General features: G+C 49.3%; 1 protein-coding gene across 1 annotated transcript; it reads right to left on the reverse strand.

The window, feature by feature from the left end:
* Positions 1-5,927: 5,927 nt before the first annotated feature.
* Positions 5,928-17,098, reverse strand: LHX8 (LIM homeobox 8). Its single transcript, XM_049808625.1, has 8 exons — positions 17,018-17,098; positions 16,570-16,728; positions 13,418-13,539; positions 11,718-11,938; positions 11,155-11,258; positions 8,027-8,122; positions 6,755-6,938; positions 5,928-6,004 (listed from the first exon to the last, which is right to left on the reverse strand). Exons 1-8 carry the CDS (start codon positions 17,096-17,098, stop codon positions 5,928-5,930), a joined length of 1,044 nt encoding a protein of 347 aa, XP_049664582.1.
* Positions 17,099-25,670: the final 8,572 nt, after the last annotated feature.

Below are 25,670 nucleotides of genomic sequence, written 5' to 3' on the forward strand. Positions count from 1 at the left end.
TTAAAGGAAAAACTGTTCTGCTTGAAACCAGGATAGCTCAGTTAAGACAAGAGAAGGTTACTCTCTAAAATTACTGTTAGAAATACATTCCATTACTGTGTATTAAAGACAGTTAAAAGTACACAGTAGTGCAGCAGATACCCACTACGGTATCTTGTTCTCTCATGTTCTACCAAAGAACACGTGAAAGAGGGAGTTAACAGATTGGTATGTTTTCAGTAACTATTAATTTTATTTTAAAAGGAAATAGGAGAGTTAAAACGTGCAAACACGTACTTCAGTATCGATCAATTTATTAACAACTTGGAAGCAGTTTGTGTTTTGTTATTAATCTTGTACTATCTTTCTCTGTCCCTAGATGTCACTATTGTGGAGACTCGTCCACACATAACTAAACTGTGGATTTTCAGAAATTAACTAAACTAGTTCAGGTTTTTTTCTGCTCTTCATTTAAAATAATGATAAATTGTTTTCATTTTTTTGAAAATGCTTGGCTATCATGCTGTTAGTGACTTGTATGACAAGTCTGGTTGCTTAAGTTTTAATTACAGAATAAGTAGGAGTTGAAAGTTTACTAGCAACAACAGTAATACACAGAATTAAATAGACTAGTTAAATTTTTGAACTTGCAAAATTTTTTTCTGCTGCAGGTGCACACATTTTTCCCAAGTAGTTGTCTAGGGAATACATATGGAGTAGCTGGATATTTGGAGTTTAAATGTATGTTACTGTAATGGTGAAAGCCACAGGTGAAATCAGCAGTATGGAAATCAGCAATGTAATTTTAAAAAAAGACAAAGGAAAAGGGAGACAAAAAGCACAGTTGCATGTGTCAGAATATTTCTGGAAACAGTGTCTTTTATGAAGACACTACTCCTTGTACATCTGTTTGACTACCCATCCTTATAATATCACTAATTTTGCATGTCTTAAGGAGTGGAGTATTGCAAGATGAAAACATAGGGAGGTTCAAGAAGGCATACCACAAATCCAGCGCCAAGTTGTAAAATTTCATAAGCAGGGCAGGGGGGAGACAAGAATCATCAGTTTCTTCAGAAATGAAAACTATTCATAACAGTTATCTATCCTTACCAAAAAATGAACAAATAAAGCAGAGGTGGAAGTGTAATAAGATCAACTTGCCTAAACTTTAAGCAACTCCTCAAGTTCAGATGTAATTGTAGAAAGGATGCAGAAAATAGTTATCGTTACTATAATGCAAATATGAAAAACAACATGAACTTCTGGCCAAAAAGCCAACTTACAAAATCAGGCAGCATTAGCAGATGTCAGCAAGGGTAAAGAAAATAGCATTGTGTACATTTATTAATAAATCTAATGAAGAGTAAGGCTAGTGCTGATCTGTCATAAATCAAAGCTAGAGCCAGTGAATGCCAGAAGGCCAAACTAGACTTACACCTGAATCAGTTTTGACCAAAACAAACCCCCCAAAAGAAGTCTATGAACAAGTCACTAGTATAGTTAGTACCAAGGCCAACAAAAGCAAGCTCTCTAGATGATTTCAAAGTAAATGTTTTCAAGTAGCTTGGGCCCGCTGCACTTTCTCCAAGGACAGTTGAGCCAGATAGCAGCCTCTCCAAACCATTAACTCTTATTTTTGAGAGACACCAGAAGAATTGATAGAGTGTCTATAGCCCAGGAAATGGGCAGAAAAAAGCCAGGGAATCCAATAATGCAGTTTAATTTCAGTCTAATTATTTTATTCAAGAATTTTAAAATCTTAACCACACCAGCAATAACAAGAATACAAACAATGAGATTGTCAAATCAGCCCAGCTTCCTTTTGGCAAGGGTAACAGCCGTGCAGGTGGTCAAGAAGTTGTACATTTCACAGTCTGACGTAAGCAAGATAGGGAAAAAAACTAGGATAGAAAAGTTGGAAAATAAGTCATAAGCAGTTCACACGGTACATTCTCCTGTTTGAAAAAATGGAATTACCAAAGGATCAGGTTCTAGTCAGTATTTTAATTACCTGGGTGACAGAGTAAAGAGATTCTTAGTGAATTTTTGACAATACAGAAGAGGCAGTACTGGGGAGCTCAGAACTGGAATTCAAAATGATTTTGAAAACTTTGAGAAATAGTAAGAAAGAAGCAGGTGAAATTCAGTACAGTAAAACAGAAGCTGCTTACTTAGGTTGCAGTAATCTATGGAGAATGAACAGAAGACAAGATAACAGCTAGTCACAAACAGAATGTGGAGGGCAGTATTATTAGAAGTAGTCATCACCCTGAACACACAGCAATGAGCAGCTTATATGCCTTGATCCTCCTGCTGAGCATCAGTAAAGGCTTTACTAAAATGGAGTTTCATGCTTCGAGGAGATGGTCAAAGAAAACAGCACGGAAACAATTAGGCATTTAGAAAATATGACTTGGTATGAAAAACTCGATGAATCAGATTTGTTTGGCAGGGAGGAGAAGACTGGGAGTTTTCTTTTGTTGGAAATTTTTTTTTTTCCTAAGACAGTGCCAGATTTCCTGTGGAGTCTGTAAAAATTCCTACTGTTGGAGACATTTAAGAACAGATTAGTCAAACCTCTCCACTAGCAGTAGCTAAGATATTTCACTGTGCCTTGGGGTGAAGAGCAGACTAAAGCATGCCTGAGTACTTTTCAGTTTTATCTTTACATGAACACAGACCCATATTTCCAGTGAACAGCTGGACTTTCAAAACATCTAGATTCCAGTATTTCGTTTTAATTGCAGTTTGAAATATTTCTAAAAGATGGCAAAGATGTTGTAGCAATAGACTACTTCTCTGCAAACTGAAATGCTACCAACTCCTAATAATAAACATAAAGGTTCTGTAAAGTCTGCACTAGGAAGATATTTTTCATCTATATTTTCCCTCCTCCTATAGCAGGTTGAATTTGATAAATCATAAGTTTTATTTTGCAGTGTAGTTACTTGTTCCAATGCACATGTGAACCAGCCCCAACTTGCATTGGTTAGGTCAGGGAAGGAAAGGGAAAGGGAGTAGAAGTCTATAGCCAGTCTTCTCACAGTGTTTTTGAGACACAACTTAAACTTTTTCAGTGATATTTTTTCCTTTGAGAACATTTTGCATCATTAGTTCCACTTTGGATTTCTTAAGATATGTTGCATGGAAACTAATTAGCAAGTGCCACATGATCATCCTACCTTGTAGACTAAACGCTTTGGGATCAGAGGCAATATATTGCAAATACAGTAACTGACATAGCAGAGCACTAGGCAGAGCACTGTATCATTCTCTGCTCAAGATAGGTCACTTAAGCAAGATGTTAAGACCAATATTTCATACGCTAATTTCATACAACATTTCAATTTTAAATTGAACCTATGCCACCTAAAAGGTGCTGACTCAACATACTACAAGTTCCTGCTGCAGCTATAGCTGCATTCTCTTCCTGTAATGAGAACCCATGAATTTCCCCAGCACAGCAATATCTGAGTTATTTTTTTAAACAGCAAGAAGCAGTAAGGATGGCTCCAGTGTCAGAAGCGCTCAGCAGCAAAGCCACAAGTGCAAGCCAGTGCACAACCAGGAGAAAAAGACAAGCATTCAAACTTGTACGTCAGGCTACAGCAACAGCTTCAGCTGAGGGCAGCAGACAAACTGTCCTCAGTTTTCCATATGCTTTGTCAGCCCAACCTCAGCTCCAGAGAGCTCAGGTCAGCCAGTGGTACAGCTCTGACATTCTCAAAGGGAAGACCCAAAAGTCCAGATCCTCTGCTGGAGCGTCCTATTTTCAACTCTACATTTTCCCTGCCACACTTACACATAGCTGCTCAAGCATTCACAGTTGCAAAAGACGAATTCTCCTGCTTCCCATCTTCATAGGAAAATTGCTCCCCATTTACTTTAATCCTGCACCGACTTTTGAACTGAACAGAAGGGGAAGTTTCATAAATAAGCTCAGACTGACTTTGTGTCAGGCAACCTGAAGCTGCTTAGTCCTTCAAATGAAAAGTGAATAATTACTTTTCTTTAAAGGGACTTGATGCAAGTCAAGTTGCATTTTAAAACAAGAAAACTGAATAGTATTTTAAATTGCCAAGTTATGTTAAGGTCTAAATTAACATTATTTAGCATTTAACTGGTAAAACTTCAGTAGTAAGGTTGTCCTACTTGTATATCAGACTCAACAAATGAACAAAAACCAGTTTCTCAACTGATAGGCATGCAGGTTTTTAATCATGCAGATATATGGAGCTAGCTTAGGTACTGAAAATGACATACTGAATTCAGTATTCCACCCAGAGTATTTCACTGAGAAGTTATGTATGTTAGAATAAAATGTAAAGTCAGTCAAGTTCCACAACATCCCATGTCTTTTGAGTGTTTTGTGGGGAAAAAAAAAAAGCGACAGGATAACATTAGCCTAGACAAACCATTGTGCCAGTGCAAATACAATGCTTTTGCTACCCAGATTAGCTCAGACATCTGTGATTAGCACTTGAAACTGCCAACATTTATGGAACCTGAATAATTCAGAGTTTGCCGGTAAAGTTGTGCTCTCTGAAGCCATCATTTTTCCATGGTGACAGGGAGAATACTGCCTTTCCATGTTGCAATAGTTTGACCAGGACAGTTAAGAAATTTCACGGAGTAGAGCCACTAACTCATAGTTAGTTGGGAGAGAAAAAAAAAAAAAGACACAGACACCCTCAAAAGTATGATTTCCTTCTGACACAAGTAAAGTTTAGGTGTGCAGATGGGATCTACCCACCTTAAATCCTTGAAGGGAACTACTCTGTGAAGACAAAAATCAGTTGAATTAATAGTACGCACTAGCCTTTGTCCATCAAATCCGTGTATCAAAACATGCTTTGCAATTCTTAGCACATTAACAGTTTAAAACACAGTAGACTTCTGTGAATTTGACTGAATTCCAGTCTCTGTTCAAATGCCATTTGATACAGGTCAGTTAAAATACTGAACTAGATCTTACTTTAAAAATGCAGACTCTAAGTATTTCATATTAGTTACCATCCTGCTTAACAAAATCACAAGATAAAACCACTGAAGAAAACAGAAGCTGAAGTAGTAAAAATTCAAAATGTTAAAGCAGATGCAATTTCAGGTTCTCTACTTGCTGACTTAAATCACAGTTGAATAAAAAGAATCTATCCTACACATCCACCAATTCCCCTCACCCTCAGGAGCAGCACTGTTTTGTGTATACTTACTTTAAAGAAGTACCTATTTGGGGCATTTCAAGACCCATCTAAGCCCATTAAAGGATTTTTAAAATCAACTGAGACAGATATGAATGCTCCTGAAAGAGTTTGGTGTAGTGTACCTAAGTATACCAGCAGCCTTCTCTTAAAATTGAAGTTTCAAGTTAAGCACTTGACAAATTATCACAGTTCAGCCATAAACAAAGCAACATTTTTTGCTTGACATGCTACAGCAGAAACTTTATTCAGTTCATTTTGAAAATATTTGCAACCAAAATTTATTTTTGTAAACTCACAGAAATAAGCTTTAACATATAGGCTGTATACAACTCAAATACAGGTAATACTTTTAGCAATAACTTACAGATACAAACTAATGATAAACTACAATTTCACAAAGAATTGTAAACATTTTGCACAATTGTCAGTCCTTTCTTTTAGGCAAAGTGCTCTTTTGATGACAAATAAATTAACACACACATAACTAGAGTGGACTACTTCCAGACAATACAAAAAGGTGTTTAATAAGGCTTGTAAACAATGTAATAGTTATTTATGCAGAATCCGTAAAAGTGTCTTGCAGGCTAAATATACTTACATACCTGGGCAGCAAAAATGATCTTGAAAATGCTTTAGATGTTAAATAAAGAGTTAACATCAATATCTTTCCAATGATATTTTTAATACACAATAAATGACTTAAGGTTACATCCTTAATATCTTACATCCCTGACAAAGGAATTAGGTGTGACTTAGTGGCAGTTGTGTCATTGAATGGGGTAGCAAAGGCTGGAGTCCAAGAGCTGTAGGTGAATGAGCTACAAAAAACAGAAATATTTACCAGTCAACTTCAGCCAAGGTAGAGAAAGATTATGAGCTAGTAAATCCCATTGGGTAGTAACAGTTCACTGATCCCAGCCACCGTTTTCCCTAGCCCAGCATTCCCACTCCTCTACTCACAGCCCACCTTACACCACTGTTCTAGAGAAAAATAAGCTCAGGCCACCCACACAGCTCAAAGCCTCATACTCCCAAAACCTTCCCAGTCTCTTCTAATCACAAATACTAGCCAAAGCTGTTGACTTGCTGGGTCATAAGACACACAATGACCGAAATGCACTTCTGACCACCAGGCTCCCCGCACCCTGTGTTTCTGCGAGGGAAGCTTAAGTTGTCAAGTTGCTGCACAGAGTATACCTACAATCCTTGGGGTAAGAGCCAGGCAGTGGGTGGTAAGCAGTTGTCATTAAAATTACATATTATTAAGAAACATGGCATGGATGCTTAAAAAAGTACTTGATTTCTTATTACTAGTGTTCATAGTTTGGGGGAACCACAAAAACTGGTCTTCATACCCAGATCTTCAGCTATGCTCTCACAGCGAAGGGCTGCTGCTTGAAGAGGCACACTTCTTAATGAGGTGTAGATAGCAAGTACAGTATTAAGATACTCTCTAAAGAATACTAGAAATTAAAAATCCGTCAAGTTTATTTAATTGGTGCTTGGTAAACTGTTCTTGCTACAGTCAATAATGGCTTTATTTGGATACGCGAAGTTGTCATACCTACCATCCATATAGCTGTGTAGAGCAGTTAACATAGTCCCATCCTGGGGGACATACGCAGAGTATGCCATTTCTTCTAACATGGGTGGAGACAGCCTGGAGGGCTGAACTGCTGTGACAGGAGCAGTAGATGAATGATTAGGACTAACATGTTTCTTATGGCGTGCTCTGCAATTTTGAAACCACACCTGAAACGGGGGGGGGGGGGGAAATTTACATCATGTTGATAGACTGCATTCTGTTTCAACATTAGCATACCAAAAACCCCAGAGTTCTAACTTCAGCTGAATTCCGTTAGTTAATTGGGCCTTTAACATAACCCTGACAGTCCAAACAAAGAAATATCCATCTAAGCCTACTGGGTGCCTCAAACAGGCACGGCCAAGTCAGGAAAGCTGACCCCACAAGGGACGGGCGCGGCGAGGGGCTGCACAGGCGTCCTGCCAGGCTGAGCAGCAGCACCCACAGCCCCACGCTGCTGCCAAGGCTGCTGCCCCCAGGCACACGACAGGACACGGCCACCTCCGTGCCCCCCAAAGCACAGCTGACAGTGAAGCAGGTTTTTCCACAGGAGACCCACTTTCCTTTTCACACTCAAAAGTGTGCAAGCCACCTTTTTTTCTTTTTAAAAGCTTGATCGCAGCTGTCAGATGCCTCGTTTCTATAGAAACACTCAGTCAATCTTCCAGGCAAAATGAGTGGAGGGAACAGCAAACTTTTTCATTTATATAAACATATATAATTTATATTATATAAAAATTCATATTTATGCATAAAATGAGCATGCGTATAATGTTTGCTGAGAGGAATCTTCAAGCAAAGATTGGAAGCTTGTGCTTCTCTCGGTTTTGGATGGCATGGGTATATATTTTAACTCTGCTCTCTAGAACAGATCACTATATACTCACTCACTCCTAATGTGTCATACCACAAGCCATTTTCAAAAAGAGTGCAGGTCTTAAGAACAGGCTATTAAAGTCAGAAATTTGTATTTAGAAGAGCTTAGTGCCAAATTCTATACTGTTTAGGCTGAGAAGTTTCTTCCTGGAGGATTACTAATCCTCCACACAAAGTTCAAGAGGAATACAGCAAGTTTTCCAAATTAACATGTTTGTTCTAGACCTATTCCTGACTAAGGATGCTGTCTGAAGTTAGGCTAAAGCTGCCAGATCAGATCTTTTTCCATCACAGAATAACTACATGGAGAAAACTGTCGTTAAGCATTTCCAATGGATGAGTACCAGACTTTGTTAGTCAAGTAACTCAGCACAGTTACCTGTATAACACGCCTGCTCAAGCCTGTTCTTTCTGCCAGTTTCTGAAGCGTTTGTGCATCTGGATTGTTGTCCTGAGCAAACTGTGCTTGCATAACCTGAAAAGGCAAGATAAAGAGATTGCAGGTTTTTGTGTGCAGCCTCGAGAGCAGCATTAGAGACTCCTCTCAGACTATGGTCCTACTCCTTGCCTGTTTTTAGGAAACTATTGTAATCACTAGTCCCCAGACAGTCCCCAATACATTAAGGGGCAGGGGGGAGGGGGGGGGGGGGCAGCGGAAGTCCCCCCAAGGCAAAATACAAGCCCCTTATTATGCTTAACTGAGCTGAGACATTTACCAGAAATGAAAGAAACGGATTCTGCTTGGCAGAGTAAAAAGTTGAGGAAGTGTTCTGTTGTGATTGTGTTAAAAGGACTGTGAGAGAAAATTCCCTGCAAAGCAATTCAAACATGCTTGAAAAAGAAAACTTCTATAGCAGCAGACCACAGTGCACAGCATAAGGAAGGACTAAACTTTGATCCACCTCTCTGAACCTGTCAATCATTATCTGCAATATGGACAACTTAACCCTATTCTCAGCTGCATGGAGGATGCAGGCAGCTGAGAAGCACTTTGTGCCTCGTTTACCTTTAACCAACCTGAGGAACACAGAGGCTCCACCTTGGCTGACCTGCACTATGTAATTGTTTGGTTACACTCATCTTTTTTACAGAAAATTGAAATGAACACTTGCCATTAGGTTATGAATTACATCTTTTTTTGAGGAAGTAGATGTCAACTTGGCCTGCATCCTGAACAGTTTGAGAGCCTGTTAAGAGTTTACCTTATTTAAGGAAGTAAGGCTTCATGGATTTCTGCAGGGTATCTTCAGCAACTTAGCAAACTGTAGGTTCTCATTTCTGGATTTTGACCCTTGATGGTCTGCAAATTTTGCCTGGCGTCATTTTTGAAGATTCAGACTACACCTCTCCACATTCAGAATGCTGAAGCTATTTACTTTACTACTGTTGCATACAAAGACATCAGAAAGCGTGGATATCCTTTTGTACAAGTACTTCACGAGGTGTGTTACTACATGCTGCCACTCCGACAGTCACTTATCCCTCTGACACTTCTCTTGCTGGAAGTCTTATACCAGCATCAAGGACAGGCACAGAGACAGATGCCCTGAGCAGATAGCAAGTGTCATTAAATAACAAGAGGCCCTAAGATCTCAAACACCTGCTGAAGTAGGTTACAACCTAAAGCAGAAAAAGAGGGGAAATGGAAGTTTCAATGACAGCAAATGGGAAGAAGCCCAGAATACAGTTCCTACCCTGACGGCTTGGCTTAACTCCCATTCAGCTACTGCTGGAAAAGTTCATTCCCTTTCACAGAAGTTTGAGCTTGATGTCCAGAGCCCTTGCCCTGTCACCTTGTCAGATTATTGCTAATTGTTTTGTATTAACAACACATTCTGCCTCCAGTCATGGCTGAAATAGTAAACCAAGCTTTGAACAGCTACATGCCATGTTATATAGCACTGCTTAAATGCCTCACGTGTTATTACACCTCACCTTTAGTTCTTCTCAACTACTTTCACCATGAACAAGAGGAGAACAGGCCAACAAAACAGAACTCATACTGAGACAGTAGAAAACAAATAGTATAGTGACCACATGTGACCAGAAGTTCAAAGACATTATAAACTGAAAGCAGACATGTTATAAACCGAAAGCAGACGTGCGCAGCTAGCGTTAGGTAGAAAGCTGCAGCTTGCTTCCCACTGCAGGTTGAAACCTCTGTATCTGGTCTCACCACTATCCTGTTTCATGGGAAGCTGGCCCTAGTCACAGTGGTTTTCCCTAGAAAGCCAATTTAAGCGGTCATCCAGAGGGTGAAATAACTAGTATTTGCGGCAGTCCAGAGCTAACTCTTGCCAAGGCAGCAACAAGACAAGAAGCCCTGAAAGTGGAGCAGATGGAGGCAATTCCCCTCCCCTCCCCCTTCAGGACAGGCTTGACCTTACAAGGAGGAGTTTCAATTTGGTATGTCCAGACTTCCTAGCTCCCACTTCCCTTAGTCCTGATCACAGAAAGGAGTAGAACTAGTGCCTGAGCTAGTGTAAATGGATATTGGAAAAACATACTTCAGTAACGCAGGTTCAAGAAAAAATTGGACAGGTACAAGAATTGCTGCCAAGTACTTCAAATGCATTTTCCCTGTATTTCACTCCACCCAGCTCTATGAAAAAAAAAGTGGGTTCCCCCCCCCCCCCCCAAAAATGTGCAGCATTAAATACTGAAGCTAGGTCTTGAAATATGACACCAAGACTATGATGACCTTAGTATACGTTTAACAGGCAAAGCTCAAAGACGCTTTGAGGAAATCAGCACGTGAAGCATTTTGGAAGGGCTGGAAGAAGAAGAGGAGAAGGAAGGAAAGCAAAGATGAGTCCCTGCTGCTAGTCTCTCTTCCAGGTGTACAGAATTATAGCCAAGACTATAACACAAGATCTAAAAATCAAGTATTGAAGAGAACCATCTTGGGAGGAAAAATGGCAATCAAGAAATAAATGCACAACTATTCCCCATCTTCTCTATAAACCAAAGCAAAAGAAGAAAAGAGTCATTGACAGGAGTCAACCCTGTGTTCACACAAATATAAACAGGAACCCACAATACTTACCTGTTTTGAGAACACACTCTTTTGCAGCCCTTATCATGCATTACAACAAAGTTCAAACTTCCATCCTGTTAATGTCTTAAAGTCATAAAATACCCATCTATAGTACAACTCTTCACATTACATAATCCTAAAAATATTTTGTCTTTATTATGTGTAGCGATGTAAATGCCTGATTAAATAGATTTCATCGAGCAATCAAAATAGAACCACCTTTTTGTTTCCACTCTGCAGAATTACTGGCTGCCCCCAGGGAAATAAAGAGCTTGAAGAGTAACTATTTCATATTAAACTGCTGAAGCTAACAAACAAGTCCAGAAACATGCTGTGTCTTGATAGTTTATGAAATAGTTTAAAGCATGCAAGCTTTTTCTTTTCCCCCATACGCATCCGATTTCCTATCAGTTCAGCACCTGTATCCCGCACAAACCTGAACTATTCAAGCTTTTTAGTACTGCCTCTACCTGGAGTTGATCGGCTGTGAAGCTGGTCCGAGCTCTTTTTGCTGGTTTTGGATGATTAACATCTTGTTCTGTTAGTAATGCTCCTTCCACACTAATCCCGTTACCTGAAGCATTAAAAAGAAGACGACACCATCTGCTAAATGTTCAAAACAATGTTATTTGTAAGTCAGGCTGTCCTCCAACAATAACCAACAGTGCTTGGCTAGCTGAATTTCACCTTTAAAAAAGTGCCATATTCCACTCAAAGTTAAATTGATCTGGCACCATTACCCATGACACCCCAAATGACTCTCTTGCAAGTGAGGGAAGGAATAGATCCAGCATGATATTTTATCAACTAGATAGGCTCTTGCTTTCTTTTCCTTAGGATGGAAAACAAGTTATACAAACTTAAAAAAAATTAAAGCATCAAATAATTTACACATTATTTTAATTTAAGAACCTGTGCTTCCAGCCTTAGTAAAGCTAGGTAATTACCTCTTCATAAGGAAGATGAAGTAAAACCCAACAATTTAATTAAAACTAAACCACAAACATGCTTCTTAACAAAAGTAGTGTGTTACCATTTTCAACTTCTCTTTTCAGGTTGTCCAACATGCAGTCGTAATGTACTCTGCAAAGGACTTTCTCTTCGACCAAAGCAAACTCCTCTCCAGTAGAAAGCTGTCTTTTGCAGGAGAAGCACGCGAAACATGCCAAGTGGTACACATTTCCTTTAGCCCTTCGGACCCAGTCAGTAGAATGAATGTGCCTCCCACAGCGGGAACAGCGGGTGCCATACCGCCTGCAAAAACAAAGGCAAGAGGAGGGTGAAGGCACGGACACTAACCATCTCGGGCAAAAGGGTGACTCTGGGAGGGTTAGAGACGACCAGGATGCGGGAGCGCAGCCGAGACCCGCAGCAGGTAGGCTGACCACACAGGATGAGAGGACAGCATAATTATGGTTTTATTGCAAAACCATCTGCAAGTTTGTATCTGACAGCTTAAGGCAAGACCACTACTGAACTACAGAAGCCAATATTTTCATAAGGTAAAGAATAAAACTGAAACATCTTTACTACATGAATTCACAACTCTTCATCTTTCCTTTTATAAAGATAATTACTCTTTCAAAAGCTGTGAGTGGGAGATGGAAACAGCTGACTTTGTGTTCAAGTTCTCCCAATTATTCAAATATATTTCACATTACTCTAGTGGTAGTCTGAAATATTATATTTAGCTACATCATCTTTCACTAATAATTCAGTCCCCTTCAGCAGAAGGGGGGAAACCTGTATCTTCATTGTTATTTCCTTAATTACCACCACATTATGATTTTAAAAGAAATTCAAATATCTGCAAGTATTTACATTACTACAGTAGAATATTTCTCTTTGAAGAGGAAACTAGCCACCGAGTTATGTTGATTATTTACATAAGAATTTATCCTGAAAATCTTTGCAGACTCGTAAGTTGTTTTTCTGAAGTCCCACAAAACTTTGTTTTTCCAGAAGTTCACAGTATTTAGCCTGCCCCCTCCCTCTCTTTCAGTGTCAAAACTGACTAGCTGAACATAATCCATTCACTACACAGGTGAGAATCCCATAAATAGTTTGGTCTGGGGAAGTATAGTAATCACACCAAAATTAACAGCAAAAATTTTTGCTACTTTCTAGACCAAAGAGTTTGTATCACGAGTACTTTCAATGCCAGCATGAATAAATAATATTCTTCCTTACAGGATTAGACCTTAATCTTGAAGAACGCTTCATGTTCTAAATCAAATTGATCAGAGAAAAGTGTAACAGCTGAAAGCTTTTTTTAAAGATCACAGGATTTATTCTGCCTTAGTTTTGTAGTTCCACATGATACCCCAAGTCCCATACCAGTGGAGTGCTAGTCCAGAGTCTCATCTCAGCCCTTCCTCATGTTCCCACTCGGCATTTACCTAAGGATGATTCTTTGCACATATGATAGCTTTTACAACCTTACTGTGGCAGGGACTCTGACTACTTCTTTTTTTCCCCTCCCCTCTGTGCGTACAGAAGTAAATTACTGTATAAATGCAGTAGCTATGTGTAACAGTGGAGGGGGAGACTTGGTAGGTAGTTACATTAGACAGACCTGGTGTTTCCTAAGTCCCTCTGCAAGAGATGTCAGAGTTTAGCTACTGAAAATAAACCTAGCAAATAAAAACCAAAGAGCCTAAATGTACATTTTAGTTGCAGCTTAAGTGAAAAGTGACAAGGAAGCGTATAAAATGATATTCCTCTACAATATACCTGAAATAATCAAGTTTGCAGAAGATATCTTTATCTTTGATGTAACAGCTGGTGTGCCTTCCTAGAGACGTTCTGCAAACGCTGCATGAGAGACAGCGCACATGCCAGCAGAGGTCGTTTACCTGCAAAAACACAAAAGACAGATACCCCTCAGCGTTTTTGCTACCAATATTATATTTCATATTTACAAAAACTGTTTTTTCCATCCATACAGACAAGGCCAAAAATGACATTTACCATGATTCATGGAAAATTCATCTTCAAGGCAAAACATTTTTCCTATAGAACTGCATGCATATTAAGGGTTAATTAATTTGATGGAGGTCTTCAGAAAAAGCTGTTAATGGCTTTGTAATTAAAAGCACCAGAAGAGGAAGCAAGGGATTCAAGCTCCACGTAGATATTTTGTGCCCAGTTCTGTTCTCGTAGCATTAGAGTAACAGAGCAAGTTTTTGGCCTCACATGACCTTGGGAAGGCAGCTAACTTACATACTTTTATTTCCCAGTCTGTTAAGAGTCCTGCCTAACAAAGAACAAACTTTGCAAAGTGATTTGAAATTTTAAAATGCAAGTATTGAAGGGGAAAAGACAAAAAAAAAAAAGAAGTATGTCAAATAGAAACACAGCATGAACCACATCTTTGTTTGCCAGGTTTCTGTTAAAGCAAAGCTAGCGAACAGAGTGCAAGTTTCAAAATACCAGCAGTTGTTTCAATAACGAATGCAAGAATTCTTTAGCATGTAATATCCACAGCAAAACTAGACATGGTCATGGAAAGCAGCAGAAATGAGCAGTTTTGAAAACTTGCATATAATTTTTGGGCAAATAAACTGAGTGCAATTATTTTCATTTCTTCTTTCCTATAATGAGAACTCTTTGTCATGCGACATTGTGCGTAACACATCAGCTGAATAGCTTAAATAATCTCAAAACCCAAGACTCCCAGTGTCTGGGATAATCCTGTGCTGCATAGGAGGAATTCTGTAAATGAAACGGTGACTTAAGTTTAGATTTACTTCCCCCCCCACCCCGAGTCAATTTCTCATCTCATACCAAACAGCCCATATATTGCCTATGGCAAAGCAGCAGATTTGAGATAATCCAGGATATACCTTTCATCAGAACACTGCCAGACAAACCACAGAGAAAGTGAGGTATTGACGCCACCACTCATGCTGGAATCGCTCGTTCCAGTCATTCTTCAGGTTATAACATTACAGCTTGCAGTTGCCCAACGCTCTCCCAACTATTATCCTTGTTGGCAGCCATCTTCCCATACGCTGACAAATTAACACCACAATATAATGTGAAACTGCTGATAACTGCTGTCACCAGGCCGATCCGCCCAAGTATTTCTTCACTCGGCTGTGCTGCGGGCAGACGCAGGGCAGCAGCACTCGGGCCAGGCCAAGCCCGCTCAGCAGTCGTCCCCCCAGGAAGGGTCCCCAGGCGACCCCAGCAAGGCCCACGCCGGGGGCTGCGGGCAGGCGAGGGGGCCTGCCCACAGCTGGGCCGCCAGCACACGGCTCTGCACAGCGCGAGCTGACATCCCAGCCACGCAAAGCTCAGCTCGCGCCCGTTTTCTTCAGGGGCTAACGCTCCTCCACAGAGCAGGACATCAGTAGCTTTGATCCTCGTCCCATTTGATATCACCCGTCTACATTCTTACTTACTAATTTACAGGGCTGCAGTTGGAAGACGTACTGCTGACGATCAATGAGACGCCAGTCTACCAGCACAGATTCCTTTCTCTCTCTGCCTGTGCAGGAAGCGGTAACAACCAATTTAAGCGTAAGGCTAAACCATTTAGAGGTCTTTTGCTCCAAGCCACGTTATCCCAGTTGTTCAGACAGGAGACAGCAACGATCAGTGAATGAGCTACCGAAACATCACGAGAGTTAATGGGGCCAGAACCAAGTTCAGGTTAGCTCTGCTCCCGGTCCGGTCCTACTGCACTATTCATGTGCAAGCCCAGCCTGTTGCAAAGGTGGCTGGGATTTACTGGAACAGAAGGTATACAGAGATAGCGTCTCCCCCACACCTGCACCTACCCGATTTCAAACGAACACCAGCCCAGCGTACATGTTCCTTCGACCTCCTCACCCCAGCTGAGATCTAAGCAAATGATCTAACAACACTACTGAGATGTTTTCAGCAGTGTCACCGACTTTCACTTTGCAGGATATACACTGGTTTTATTTAAGGCTGCATCTAACACAATCAAGTGACTTCTAGCACGGTCGCCTCCTCTCACTCTTGAAAGCAGGGAGAGAAAGTCTTATCCAGGATAATTTTAATGGCTGTAATACAGAAGGAAAATAGCCCCCCTCCCACCCACATTAACACTTTATGTTTAAAGTCACATGGTTTTGTTTGTTTTTAAATGATCCTGAATGCTAAAGCTAGCAAAACTATTCTGCCATCACACTCCTTTCCTTCACAGACATTACTAGACCACCTTTTACAGGAATAACTTATTTCCACCTTTCTCAAGAGGCGCCTTCTGCTTTGCGACTCACGACATCCCACTAGACAATTTATTTCGGCTAATAACAGACGGGTCACACCGCCACCGCGTAACCAGGAGCGCAGAGAGCGGCAAGGCAGCTCTCCGTGTTCGGACCGTTAGGTCCCTTCCCCGCTCCCTCCTGCCGCTCGTCAAGAAAACACAACCCCAGCGCAGAAAAACGTTACCCAAACCCGAGGCAGCCGTTCGGTTTTCGTCCGAGGCCGAACCTCGCAGAGCAGCACGCAGAGATCCCCTCCACCTCCTCCCGGTAACGCCAGTACCCTCTCGGCAGTGTTGCCACCGGCGCCCGCACGCCGAAGGGACGCCGGTTCGGACGGAAAGGGCACGATGAGGGCACGGACGCCGGCAGCTCCAGCGGCGTGCCAGAGGGACAAGTTTCCCCGCAGCCCGCCGAGCCCGGCCCCGCGCCCCCGACGGCCCCAGCCGTCCGAGCGGGCTCGCCCCGGGGCAGACCCGGGCACCGGCCGCCGCCGCACCGGGCTGGGCCCCGCGGCACGCCGGGCGGCCGTGCCACGTCGGTGGGGGGACGCTGTCGCCTCCGTCCCCGTCCCCGCCGTCCGAGGCCGGGCGCTCCGTCCTCGTCGCTCCCCCCCCCCCCTCCGGCCCCGCCGGGCGCTCTTACCTTCAGCAGGTACTTGTCCACGATCTCCAGGCCGCAGCTGCTGCACACGCACTTGCTGGGGGCGCAGCCGGAGCCCGAGGCCATGGACCGCGGCGAGGAGGAGGGCGAGAGGGCGGCGGAGGAAGAGCAGGAGTCCTCGTCGGCCGCTGCGGGGCTCGCCTGCGGGGGAGCGCACGGGAGACGGCGGTCAGCGCCCGGCCGCCGCCGGCCTCGCCCGGGGCAAGGCGGGCAGCTCCGCGCCGGCCCGGCCCGCCGGTACCTGCGGGGCCCCGCCGGGCGCCGGCGCTCCTCCGCGGGGCCGAGGGCCGCGCCCGCCGGGTTCGGGCGGGGAGCGGCGGCACCGCGAAGCGGCGGGAGCGGCCGCCGCCCCCGCAGCGGGCACCGGCGCCGCGCTCGCCCCGCGCCGCCCCCCCTCCCCGCCGGTGCGGCCGCTCGCCGCCCCGCGCACCTTCTCCGAGGGGCCGCCGAGCGCGGGAAGGTCCTTGTCCTCCAGCCTGCAGACGAACATCGGGTCGCTCTTCCAATACATGGCACTGCCCTACCGCATGCCAGCGCGGCGGCGGCGGGCGGCGGGGGCGCGGCGAGGCCGCTCCGGGGACCCCGCGCCGGGTCTCTGCTCTCAGCGCCTGCAGGAAAAAAGTTTTGTTTTCAAGTGGGTGGACCCGCCGCGCGGGGACCTGCCTCGCTGGCCTCACCTCCTGCGCAAAACCCGCCTTCTGAGCATGGCGGGATCGCGATCTCCGCCAGCGAGCCCGCGCCGGGTTTCGTGCGGGGGGGGGGGGGACGGGACGGGGGGGGGGACACAACCCAACAACAACAACAACAGCAACAACAACAAAAGAAGCCAGCAACGAAAAAACCCAGAGGATCCCCCCCGCCCCCCGTTTGTCTTCATCGTTTGCCACAGCTTCCCCCCGCCGCCCCGGTCTAAACAAAGATTCGAGTTATATCCCTGTGTTAGCAAAGAAGACAAACGCGACGGAAAGCGAGAGTACGTGTGAACGGGAAAGGTTTTTCCGCGCCGCTGAAACCCAAAGCCCGAGCGTATTCCTGTAGCTCAGACTCACAACTCCCGAACCTGCCTCGCTGCTTCTACTCCTGCTCGCGCCTCCAAGATCCCCTGATAAAACCTTTCTCATTAAGCTAAAAAAGGAGCATCTGAGCTGCCCAAAGGCCGTAGCGTTACTCCGGCTCGGAAATCAAGCCTGAAAGACCACGGATGTTGCTAATTAACATCAGAGTGCTCGGTCGCGCCGTGGACAGAGGGGGGCTGGCAGCTGGCTGCCCACAGCTCCCCGGAAAAGTAGGCAATGCCTTTCGGCTTGGGGGGGGGGGGCGGGGGTTACTAGCGCGCTTTTTCCACCGCTACAAACCTTGCCCGCAGAGTTCCCTCAAACCAAATACTGCTGGTGTTCGCGGGACATTGCAGGAGAATAAAGCAACAGCTTGTCCGTCGCAGGTGAGGTAAAGAACAGGGGTGGCTGCTTCTCCGCACGTATTTAACTAGCCAGGTGTTTTTAATTAAACTTGTCGTTATGTTTCCATCTTTCCCCCCCGCTCTTTGTTTCAGCTCCGCCTGATGATAGATGCAAGACATGTTGCAGAGCCTCAGTAAAGCAAAACGAGAGACTTGCCCGTATGCTTGGAAATACCATAGGTTTGACAAAAGGGAATTCTGCTTTCGAGCAGCTGTATGAAAGGAGAAGCCCCTTATTCTTCTCCCCCCCGAGAAGTATGATTGTTGTTTCGAGTCCCAGGACCCCCGATTCTGCCGGACCCTGACTGAACGAGCGGTGGTGTCGAGCCCCGGTGAATCCGGGACGCCCGCCGTCAGTCACTCGTGCGTCCAGCGCTAAAACCGACCTAACCCTGCGCAGAATCTCGCTTAAATTCAGTCCTAATCTCCCCAACAGCCCCTACCGCGGCGAGGCAAGTAGCGGTTTGGGTTTTTTTCCGGCCGCGGCACGGTGCCGCCGGCGGGACCCCGCCGTTCCCTGGACGCCCCGGCCCCCCCTCCCCCCCCCCCCACGGTAGCCTGGAGGCGGCTTTCGGGCCTCTCCCCGGCGGGCCCGGGGCTGCCCCTCTCCCCCGGCGGCAGCCCCGCAGGGCGAGGTCCCGCACAGCCCGGGCCTCTTCGCGCTCCCTGCTGAGCCACCGGCTCCGGGAGGCGGCGGGCGGGCTGCCGCCCCGCAGAGCGCCGTGCTGAGCCCCCGGGGTAACCGTCGCCGCGCCGCGGGGACCCCCGCTCCCGGCCCGGGGACCGCGCACCGGGGCTTCCCCCGGGGTCTCCGCTCCCCGGCCGCAGCGGGGCGGCTGGGCCGGTCGCCGGCCGAGCGCTGGGGCGGCGAGTGTCCAGGGTCACCCGTGGGCTCCGGCGGGGAGGAGCGCGCGTCCGCGTCCGCGACCGCGTAGAGCGGGGCCCGGAGCCGCGTCCAGCAACGGAGCCCGCGCGGATCTCCCCGTCCGTGACCGTCCGAGGGACGACATCAGAGCTGCCGCCCGTCCTAGGCGGCACGACCGAAACCGAGCACCTGGCGAGGGGCTCCAGAGAGACGTGCCGTGGAGGAAAGGGGGGCCAGACCCGCCGCCAGGAGAGCGCTCGGTAAGCCCGGGGCGCGGCGGGACGGTTGCGCGGCCGGGAGCAGCGTGGGCTTCGTTGCGCGTCGGTCCTTCTGCTGCGCTGTCAACGAGTTAGTTCAGGGTGTCCGTGCGCGCTTCACGGAGGGCTGCGTATTCGATTTCTGTAAAACAACTCCCTTTCTGTATGCATACACCTTTCCCCTCCGAAAAACACAGCAGCAGGAGCCGGCAAAGTCAGTCCGCGCGTTGCTGCCCGCGGCGACGGTGAACGGGCAGCGGTGATTCGTAAAGCGGCTGTCGGAGGAAAACCAGCGTTCGGCAGATTTCTCCGTCTTTCTTATCGTCCTCGGAGCCCGGGTCCTCCAGGCGACGAGCGGGCGCGGCGGACGGCCGCGGACGCGCTGCGGGCAGGGGAAAGGCGGGGAGCCCCCCCCCGCCCGCCCAGCTCCCCACGTCGCTGGCGCCCCGCGACCGCTCCCCCCGCACCCGCGGTCCCCTCCGCACCCTGCCCCGGCTCAGGCCGCGCGCCGGGGTCGCCTCTGGGTGTCTCGCCGCGCTCTCTCCCGCCTCATTCCCCCCCCCCACACACACACTCCGCCGCAGCCGCCCGCCCGCCCCCAGGCTGCGGGGAAGCGCCCGCGCGGTGCGAGGGTCGCGGCGGAGCGGGGGGCACGCCGCGGGGGTACGGGGCTTGTCCGGGGCCTCCCCGAGGGCTGCGCAGAGCCGTGGGCTGGGTCGGCGGCCCCGGGGGCGCGGGGCGGGGGCAGGACAAGGCGCGCCGAGAACCGGCGCGGAGACAATCAGGTAGCGGAGCCTGGTTATTGCTACGGCCGGGGGTGCTTCGAAGGAGGTGAGGGTTTTCGGCGAGCTTATTGGAGAGAGGTGTTGTTTCCGAGAAGAGGTCAGAAACCCTACGGTGTGTACACGGGGTGGACGTGGAAAGTGCATTGGGCTTGGTTATCCGGGCTCCACCCGTGCTTCGCCTGTGGGCTTTTATCGCCTCTCTCTCTCCAAAGTCCAGTCTAAATTTCATCGTTTGAGTTACACGCCCTCGATATTTTAGACAGGGTTCCCAGCATCGGTTTTTTGAGGAGACGAAAACACGCAAACACGCAGGCTTTAAGGAATTTCCGATTTCTGCACGCCCTCGCCTCCCTGCCGCTCTCTCCATGCGCACCGGAGGGATGCGCGGCTCAGATGCTGCGTTAATCCCGCCGCTCCCCGCCCCGCGGGCTCCGCGCTTGGGGCGCCGGTCCCTGCGGAAGGACCCCGCGGCGGGGACGGGGGGGGCCGTTCCTCGACGGGCTCTCGGCAGGGAGAGACGGGAGGGAAGGGGAACCTGCCGGAGGGGCAGGCAGTCCGCCCGGCCTGGTCCTGTCGAGGCTGGGAGCGGAGCGGAGCGGGGGACTCCCGCGGGAGCCTCGACGGGGGGGACTCGCGTCTGGTTCTGATTCCTCTCTCCCAGCAGTAACGCAAGGATGCGCGTGGGTGGGAGTGCTAACCAGCTGCACGTAGGAGAGACCTCTTAAATATTTGACGGTAAGGCGCAGCACGAAGAAAATGCCGGACGCGGAGAATTAGGGTTGTTTTAACGAGAGGGTGTTGGCATATAGACCTCTTAATCGAAGACCGCACCGTAGTGCAAGCGCGTCCGGCTGGATGTTTCTCTCCGGAGGTTGCTCTAGCGAAGCTGGTTCTCCCGTTAAAACACGGTCTGCTGAGAAAAACGGCCTCGTGGGCAGCTTACGAAGCGCGGGCGCTGAGACCAGGGCCGCGGGAAGCCGAGCCGCCCGCCCCCGGCTGCTCCCCTCGGGCCCGGCCGCTGCCCCTACCCCGGCGGCCCACCCCCGCGCCCGGCACCGGCGGCTTCCTCAGCGCCGAGCCATGCCCGGCCGTGCCCGGGGGCGGCGGCGACCGGCGACCCCCCCCCCCCACCCCGCGCTGCCCGCCCCGCCGCTGAGGCCGCGCTCTCGGGGGTGCCGGCGGGGACGATCGTGTCCCTCGAGGCGCTTCGCACGGCCGGCGGGGGCGGGGGGGCGCGGGCCCGGCGGCGGAGCGGGCCCCGCCGGCCGCCCCCGCGGGTCTCCCGGGGGCCCATCCCGGGCGGCCCCGCCGCGGGTCCCGCCGCGTCCCCGCCTCTCTTCCCCGCTCTGCGGGGTGCGGCCCCCCCGCGGGTGCTGCCGGCCCTTATCTCACCTCCCCGCTCGCCGCCGGGTCTCTCCGCGCTCCCGGGGGAGCTCGGGGCGAGGCAGGGAGGAGGGCCGGCGGCTCCGGCTCTCCGCGGTCTGCTCCTCCGGGCGACCGCGGGGCCCCGCCGTCGCCTCAGTCGCCAGCAGCTGCCTGGCAGGAGGGACGGCTCGGAGGGGAGAGCCTGACAGCCACCGCGGGACAAAGTTCGCTTCCAGGCAAGCTCCCCTCTCGTGTCTCGGCCACCTTCGTACACGTACTTTGGCGTCTGCACACCTGCCGGTGTCCAGAGGTTTCCCATCTGCAGACGGCAGCGTCCGGGGCTGTGGAAGACAGGCAGGGAAATCGAGGCAGCACTCTCGGGCTTGCTCTTTGTGAGTTTGTGCATCCCCGCTGGCTCCAGCCACTGGGTTTGGACTGGCCCTGAATTCTTGGTGCTCGAGAAGTAAACGAACCCAGCCTCTTACCAATGACTTGTTTTCCAAATCAGTGCAGTGCACTTTTCTTGGGCCAGGCTGTCTGCCTCCGGTCTGCGGGTCCAGGGTCTTCCAAAGCTGCACACACGTGGCTTTTGTTCATGGCTGTTCCAGCGTGGAGTTCTGTGTTGCTTAATTGTGAATGACCAGATCAGTCGAAGGGAAAGGTTTCTATTTCCTAATTGGATTCCCGAGCCAGCAATTCCCCCACCAACGTCCAGAACTTGATGCAATTTGCAGTTTTGGGTTGTTTTTCTTTGTTTTTTTTTTTTTTTTTTTTTTTTTTTTTTTGGTTGGGTTTTTTTTTTTTTCCCCCTACAGGGAAAAAAAATGGGGGCAGGGGCGGGGAGGCAGAGGGCAAGGAGGGAGTGATTGGGATGCAGCCCTGCATCTTTTTAGAGCACTGACCCTTGCACTGCGGGAGGAAGTGCGGGGAGTAATTTCGACACCCCAGGGTGTAACTGCAATAATTTTGCTTCATTTACTCAGATCTGCTTATTTTACCTCTTGGTCCCTGCACTATGAGCAGACTATGTGGATGAAACCTGTGCGTGTTCGAATTAAGCGTTGCAACTATGCGCTCCTGAAATCGCGGCAAACACTTTATCTAGAAGTTGACTTTTTAAGCGTCTTTGCCAAGTGTGTCACGCTGTCACTCAGGGAAAGTGCTGGGGACAGAGGAAATTAAAGTAGCGATCAGATTACGTAAAAGAGCGTTTTGCCCTTAACGTACTGGAGGGCAAAACCAAAATGGAAGCCGTCGCGGGTTCTTTATAAGCCCCCAGCTACAAAGCTCGCTGCGTGGTTTCAGCCGTCAGGATGTCCTGGTCTCCGCGAGCGTGGTAACTCCATGCCGAAGGGCCTAAACGGTTCCCCTGAGCTATCGTATCTGCCCGCTTAATTCCTTTCCCTTCTGTTTACGCGACGAATAAACACTACTCTGGCAGGAGACGCGGGCCGTCAAATGGAAACGCGTGTGCCGGGGGGAGGAGGGGGCCCGCCGGAGCCGCAGCAGCTCGACAGATTTTCAGCTCCTTCGGCCGCCGCCGCCGAGGACTGGCAGGACAGGGACCCTTTCCTCCCCGCGGGCTGCGGGGGGAGCGGGGGGTACCGCAGGAACCCCCGCCCTGGACGGGCTTTAGCGAAGCACCCGAGGGGCAGCGGCAGCGGGAGCGGTCCCCCGGGGGAGCGGTCCCCCGGGGGAGCGATCTCCGGCCCCCCCGCAGGCTGCCCAGCTGCTCCAACCCGCACTCCGCCGGCTCCGCAAGGACGCAGCGAGGCCCCGGCGGGAGGTCTGCGCCGGGACCCCGGGCAGGTGCCGTGCAAGCCCCGGGCCCTCCCGGCTCCCCCCGCCCCCCCCAACCTCCGCGGAGCCCGTTTCGTGGTGCCCCACGCCTGCCGGGGCCGGAGTCCCGCCCCGCTGGGGGCGCGGTCAGCGCCTCCGCGGGTCTGCGCGCATCCTCCGCGGTCCGCCGGGCACCGTGAGCCGACCCGGGCACCGCGCTGTGCCCCCGTCCCGGCCCCGGGTCCCGCGCTGCTTCCCTCCCGGCGTCCCGCTCCCCGCGCCCGGTGCCGCACGCCCGGGAGGGCAGCGCGGGGCTCCGCGGCAGCGCTCCCCCCCGCACCCCTTGGGGCTGCCGGCCGCCCCGCGGGCTCGCCGGGGCGGGAGGAGGGAGAGAGGCCGGCCCCGCTCCGGCCGCCGGGGGAGCGGCGCGGGAAGGAGGGAGGCGGCTGGGACGGGACCGAGCGGCCGCCCGAGCGAGAGCCGGCGGCGGCGGCGGCGGCGGGCCGGGCGGGCAGCCGCGGGGCTGCGGGCGGTTGCGGGCCGGGCCGCCCGGCGGGGCCTCGCCCGCCTTTCCGGCAGGCAGGCGGGAGCCTCGTCCTTCGCCTCCCTGGGAACGACCCCGCCGAGAGGAGGGGGCTGGAGCGGGCAGGGGGCCCGGGGGCAGACGCAAATTACAGGCAGGCAGCGGACGGGGCCAGCACCGCGGGCCAGCGGGATCTCCTTGCAGGAGCTGACTTGCCGAGTGCGGAGCTGCCTTTGTCTGCCGCAGGACCCTCTCCGGCACCTGAGTCACGCCTCGGAATGCCAAGCGCAGCCCCGCCTGGGGCAGGCGTGGGAAGTCGCCTCTTTTGACGAGCGAACGCTCCCCTCCCCCGCAGCAGAGCGAATGCTTTTCAGAGGAAAAACCCACATTCGCTGCCTTGGGATCAAATCCCGCCTCTTTCCAGTGTCCAAGGCCACGCTCTGGTGGGCAGGGTGCGTGCTGCGGTCCTCGGTCCTGTCTGCCCGTACAGCTGCCGAGCACTGAGCACGCCGCGGCCTTTCAAGTGTGCTTGCCTTTGCCTGAAACGTATTCCGGGATTTCTTAGGGGCTGGATTTCGGTTTTGCAGAGCTCAGCGGCAGGCATGTTCGGGGGAACTTCGCCTCAAGTAGTGCTTAGCTTGGTGAAAATCCGGACTCGAGGAGGTGTCCTAACTATCTGGGGCACTTCAATACCTCCGCCTCCCTAACCACTGGTCACTGTTGAAAATTTTGGCTGTTACGCAGAGGTATGAATGACGTTGGTCGCTGTACGATTAAGGTAGTGACGCTGCCCAGAGCATGTTGCAGTGAGTACCTCATTGCACGCTCAGTGGCGGGACTTTCTTTTGGAGTACCAGTATGAAGGACTGTTCTTTGCTATGTGAATTAAAGGGCAGGCTCACTCTATTTCAAGATGCAAGCTTTCAAAGCCTTCCCCAGCTAATTTATGACTTTGCATGTTGATACAATGTTCAGCGTGTGTATCAAAAGGAAAATGTCTGTCAAAACCAGCACATTTAGGACTACCTAGCTAGAGATGTTTTGTTTACCAAGTGGACAAGTTGGGAAGGGAGCTCATGAAAAAAGGTGATTCATTCATGCCAGGTCTGAAAACCACAGCCAGCCTCCAGAAACAAGATCCCGGTTTGCTACCCACGGGTTACAATTGCCAAAATGTTTGCATGTGTCTACAAGTAGGGAATCAAGATTTACAATTGTGTGACTGGTGTGTACAAAGTGCTACTGTAATTCTCTGAAATAAAATACATTTCTTTTGAAAGTGCAGAGGCTACAGGTGTCCAGAGTAGCATTTTAAGTAGAAATAAGGAATCTTATTCTTCTTTGTGTCTATCATTTTTACACTGATACGGCTACATTAACTCTTGACTGATACAGAACTAAGCAGGCAATTTTTACCTGGTGCTGGAGTGATGTTGTTCTAGAGGAGAATGAAGTGCCCGGACAGCGTGTGCTTCTGCCCAGATACCTACTTTCATTGAGTTTAGCACTTGAAAGCAGTCCAGTACTTGTGGGCAGGGGACAAGATAGGGGAAATGTCATGTAAGTTTAACATAACTCATTTCGTCCATCTCCTTGTTCCGAGAAGTTTCTGAGATTAACTAATCTGTTCACACACGAAAGCACACTGGTCAGGATTTAAAAGGCATCTTTGATCTGTGAACACATCGTGGCTTTAGGAGAAAGCTTTGTGCTGTGGTACCTTGGCTGTAACTGTTGGGGATCTGGATCCAGTCCTATCCCTACTGTGGTCAGCAGCACCCCTGGCTGTTGTGCCTCTGCTTTTGAAGGACAGCAAGGAAGTGTTTCACTGAGCATAAATTGAAAAAAAAGAAAAAAGTAACAGATGAGATTGATTACTTAAGCAGCACGCTAAACAGCTAAAATTTACTGGTTGCACATACAGGAGTAGTCTTGTTCACCTCACTGCTCTACACAAACCTGCTTGTCCCCTTTGTGGGTCCCAAGAGACATCATACTCTCTGTATGGTACTCTCAATACTCTTTGTACTCCACAATAAAAGTCTGACAG

Source organism: Accipiter gentilis, chromosome 8 (assembly GCF_929443795.1).
Source record: "Accipiter gentilis chromosome 8, bAccGen1.1, whole genome shotgun sequence".
Lineage (NCBI taxonomy): Eukaryota > Metazoa > Chordata > Aves > Accipitriformes > Accipitridae > Astur > Astur gentilis.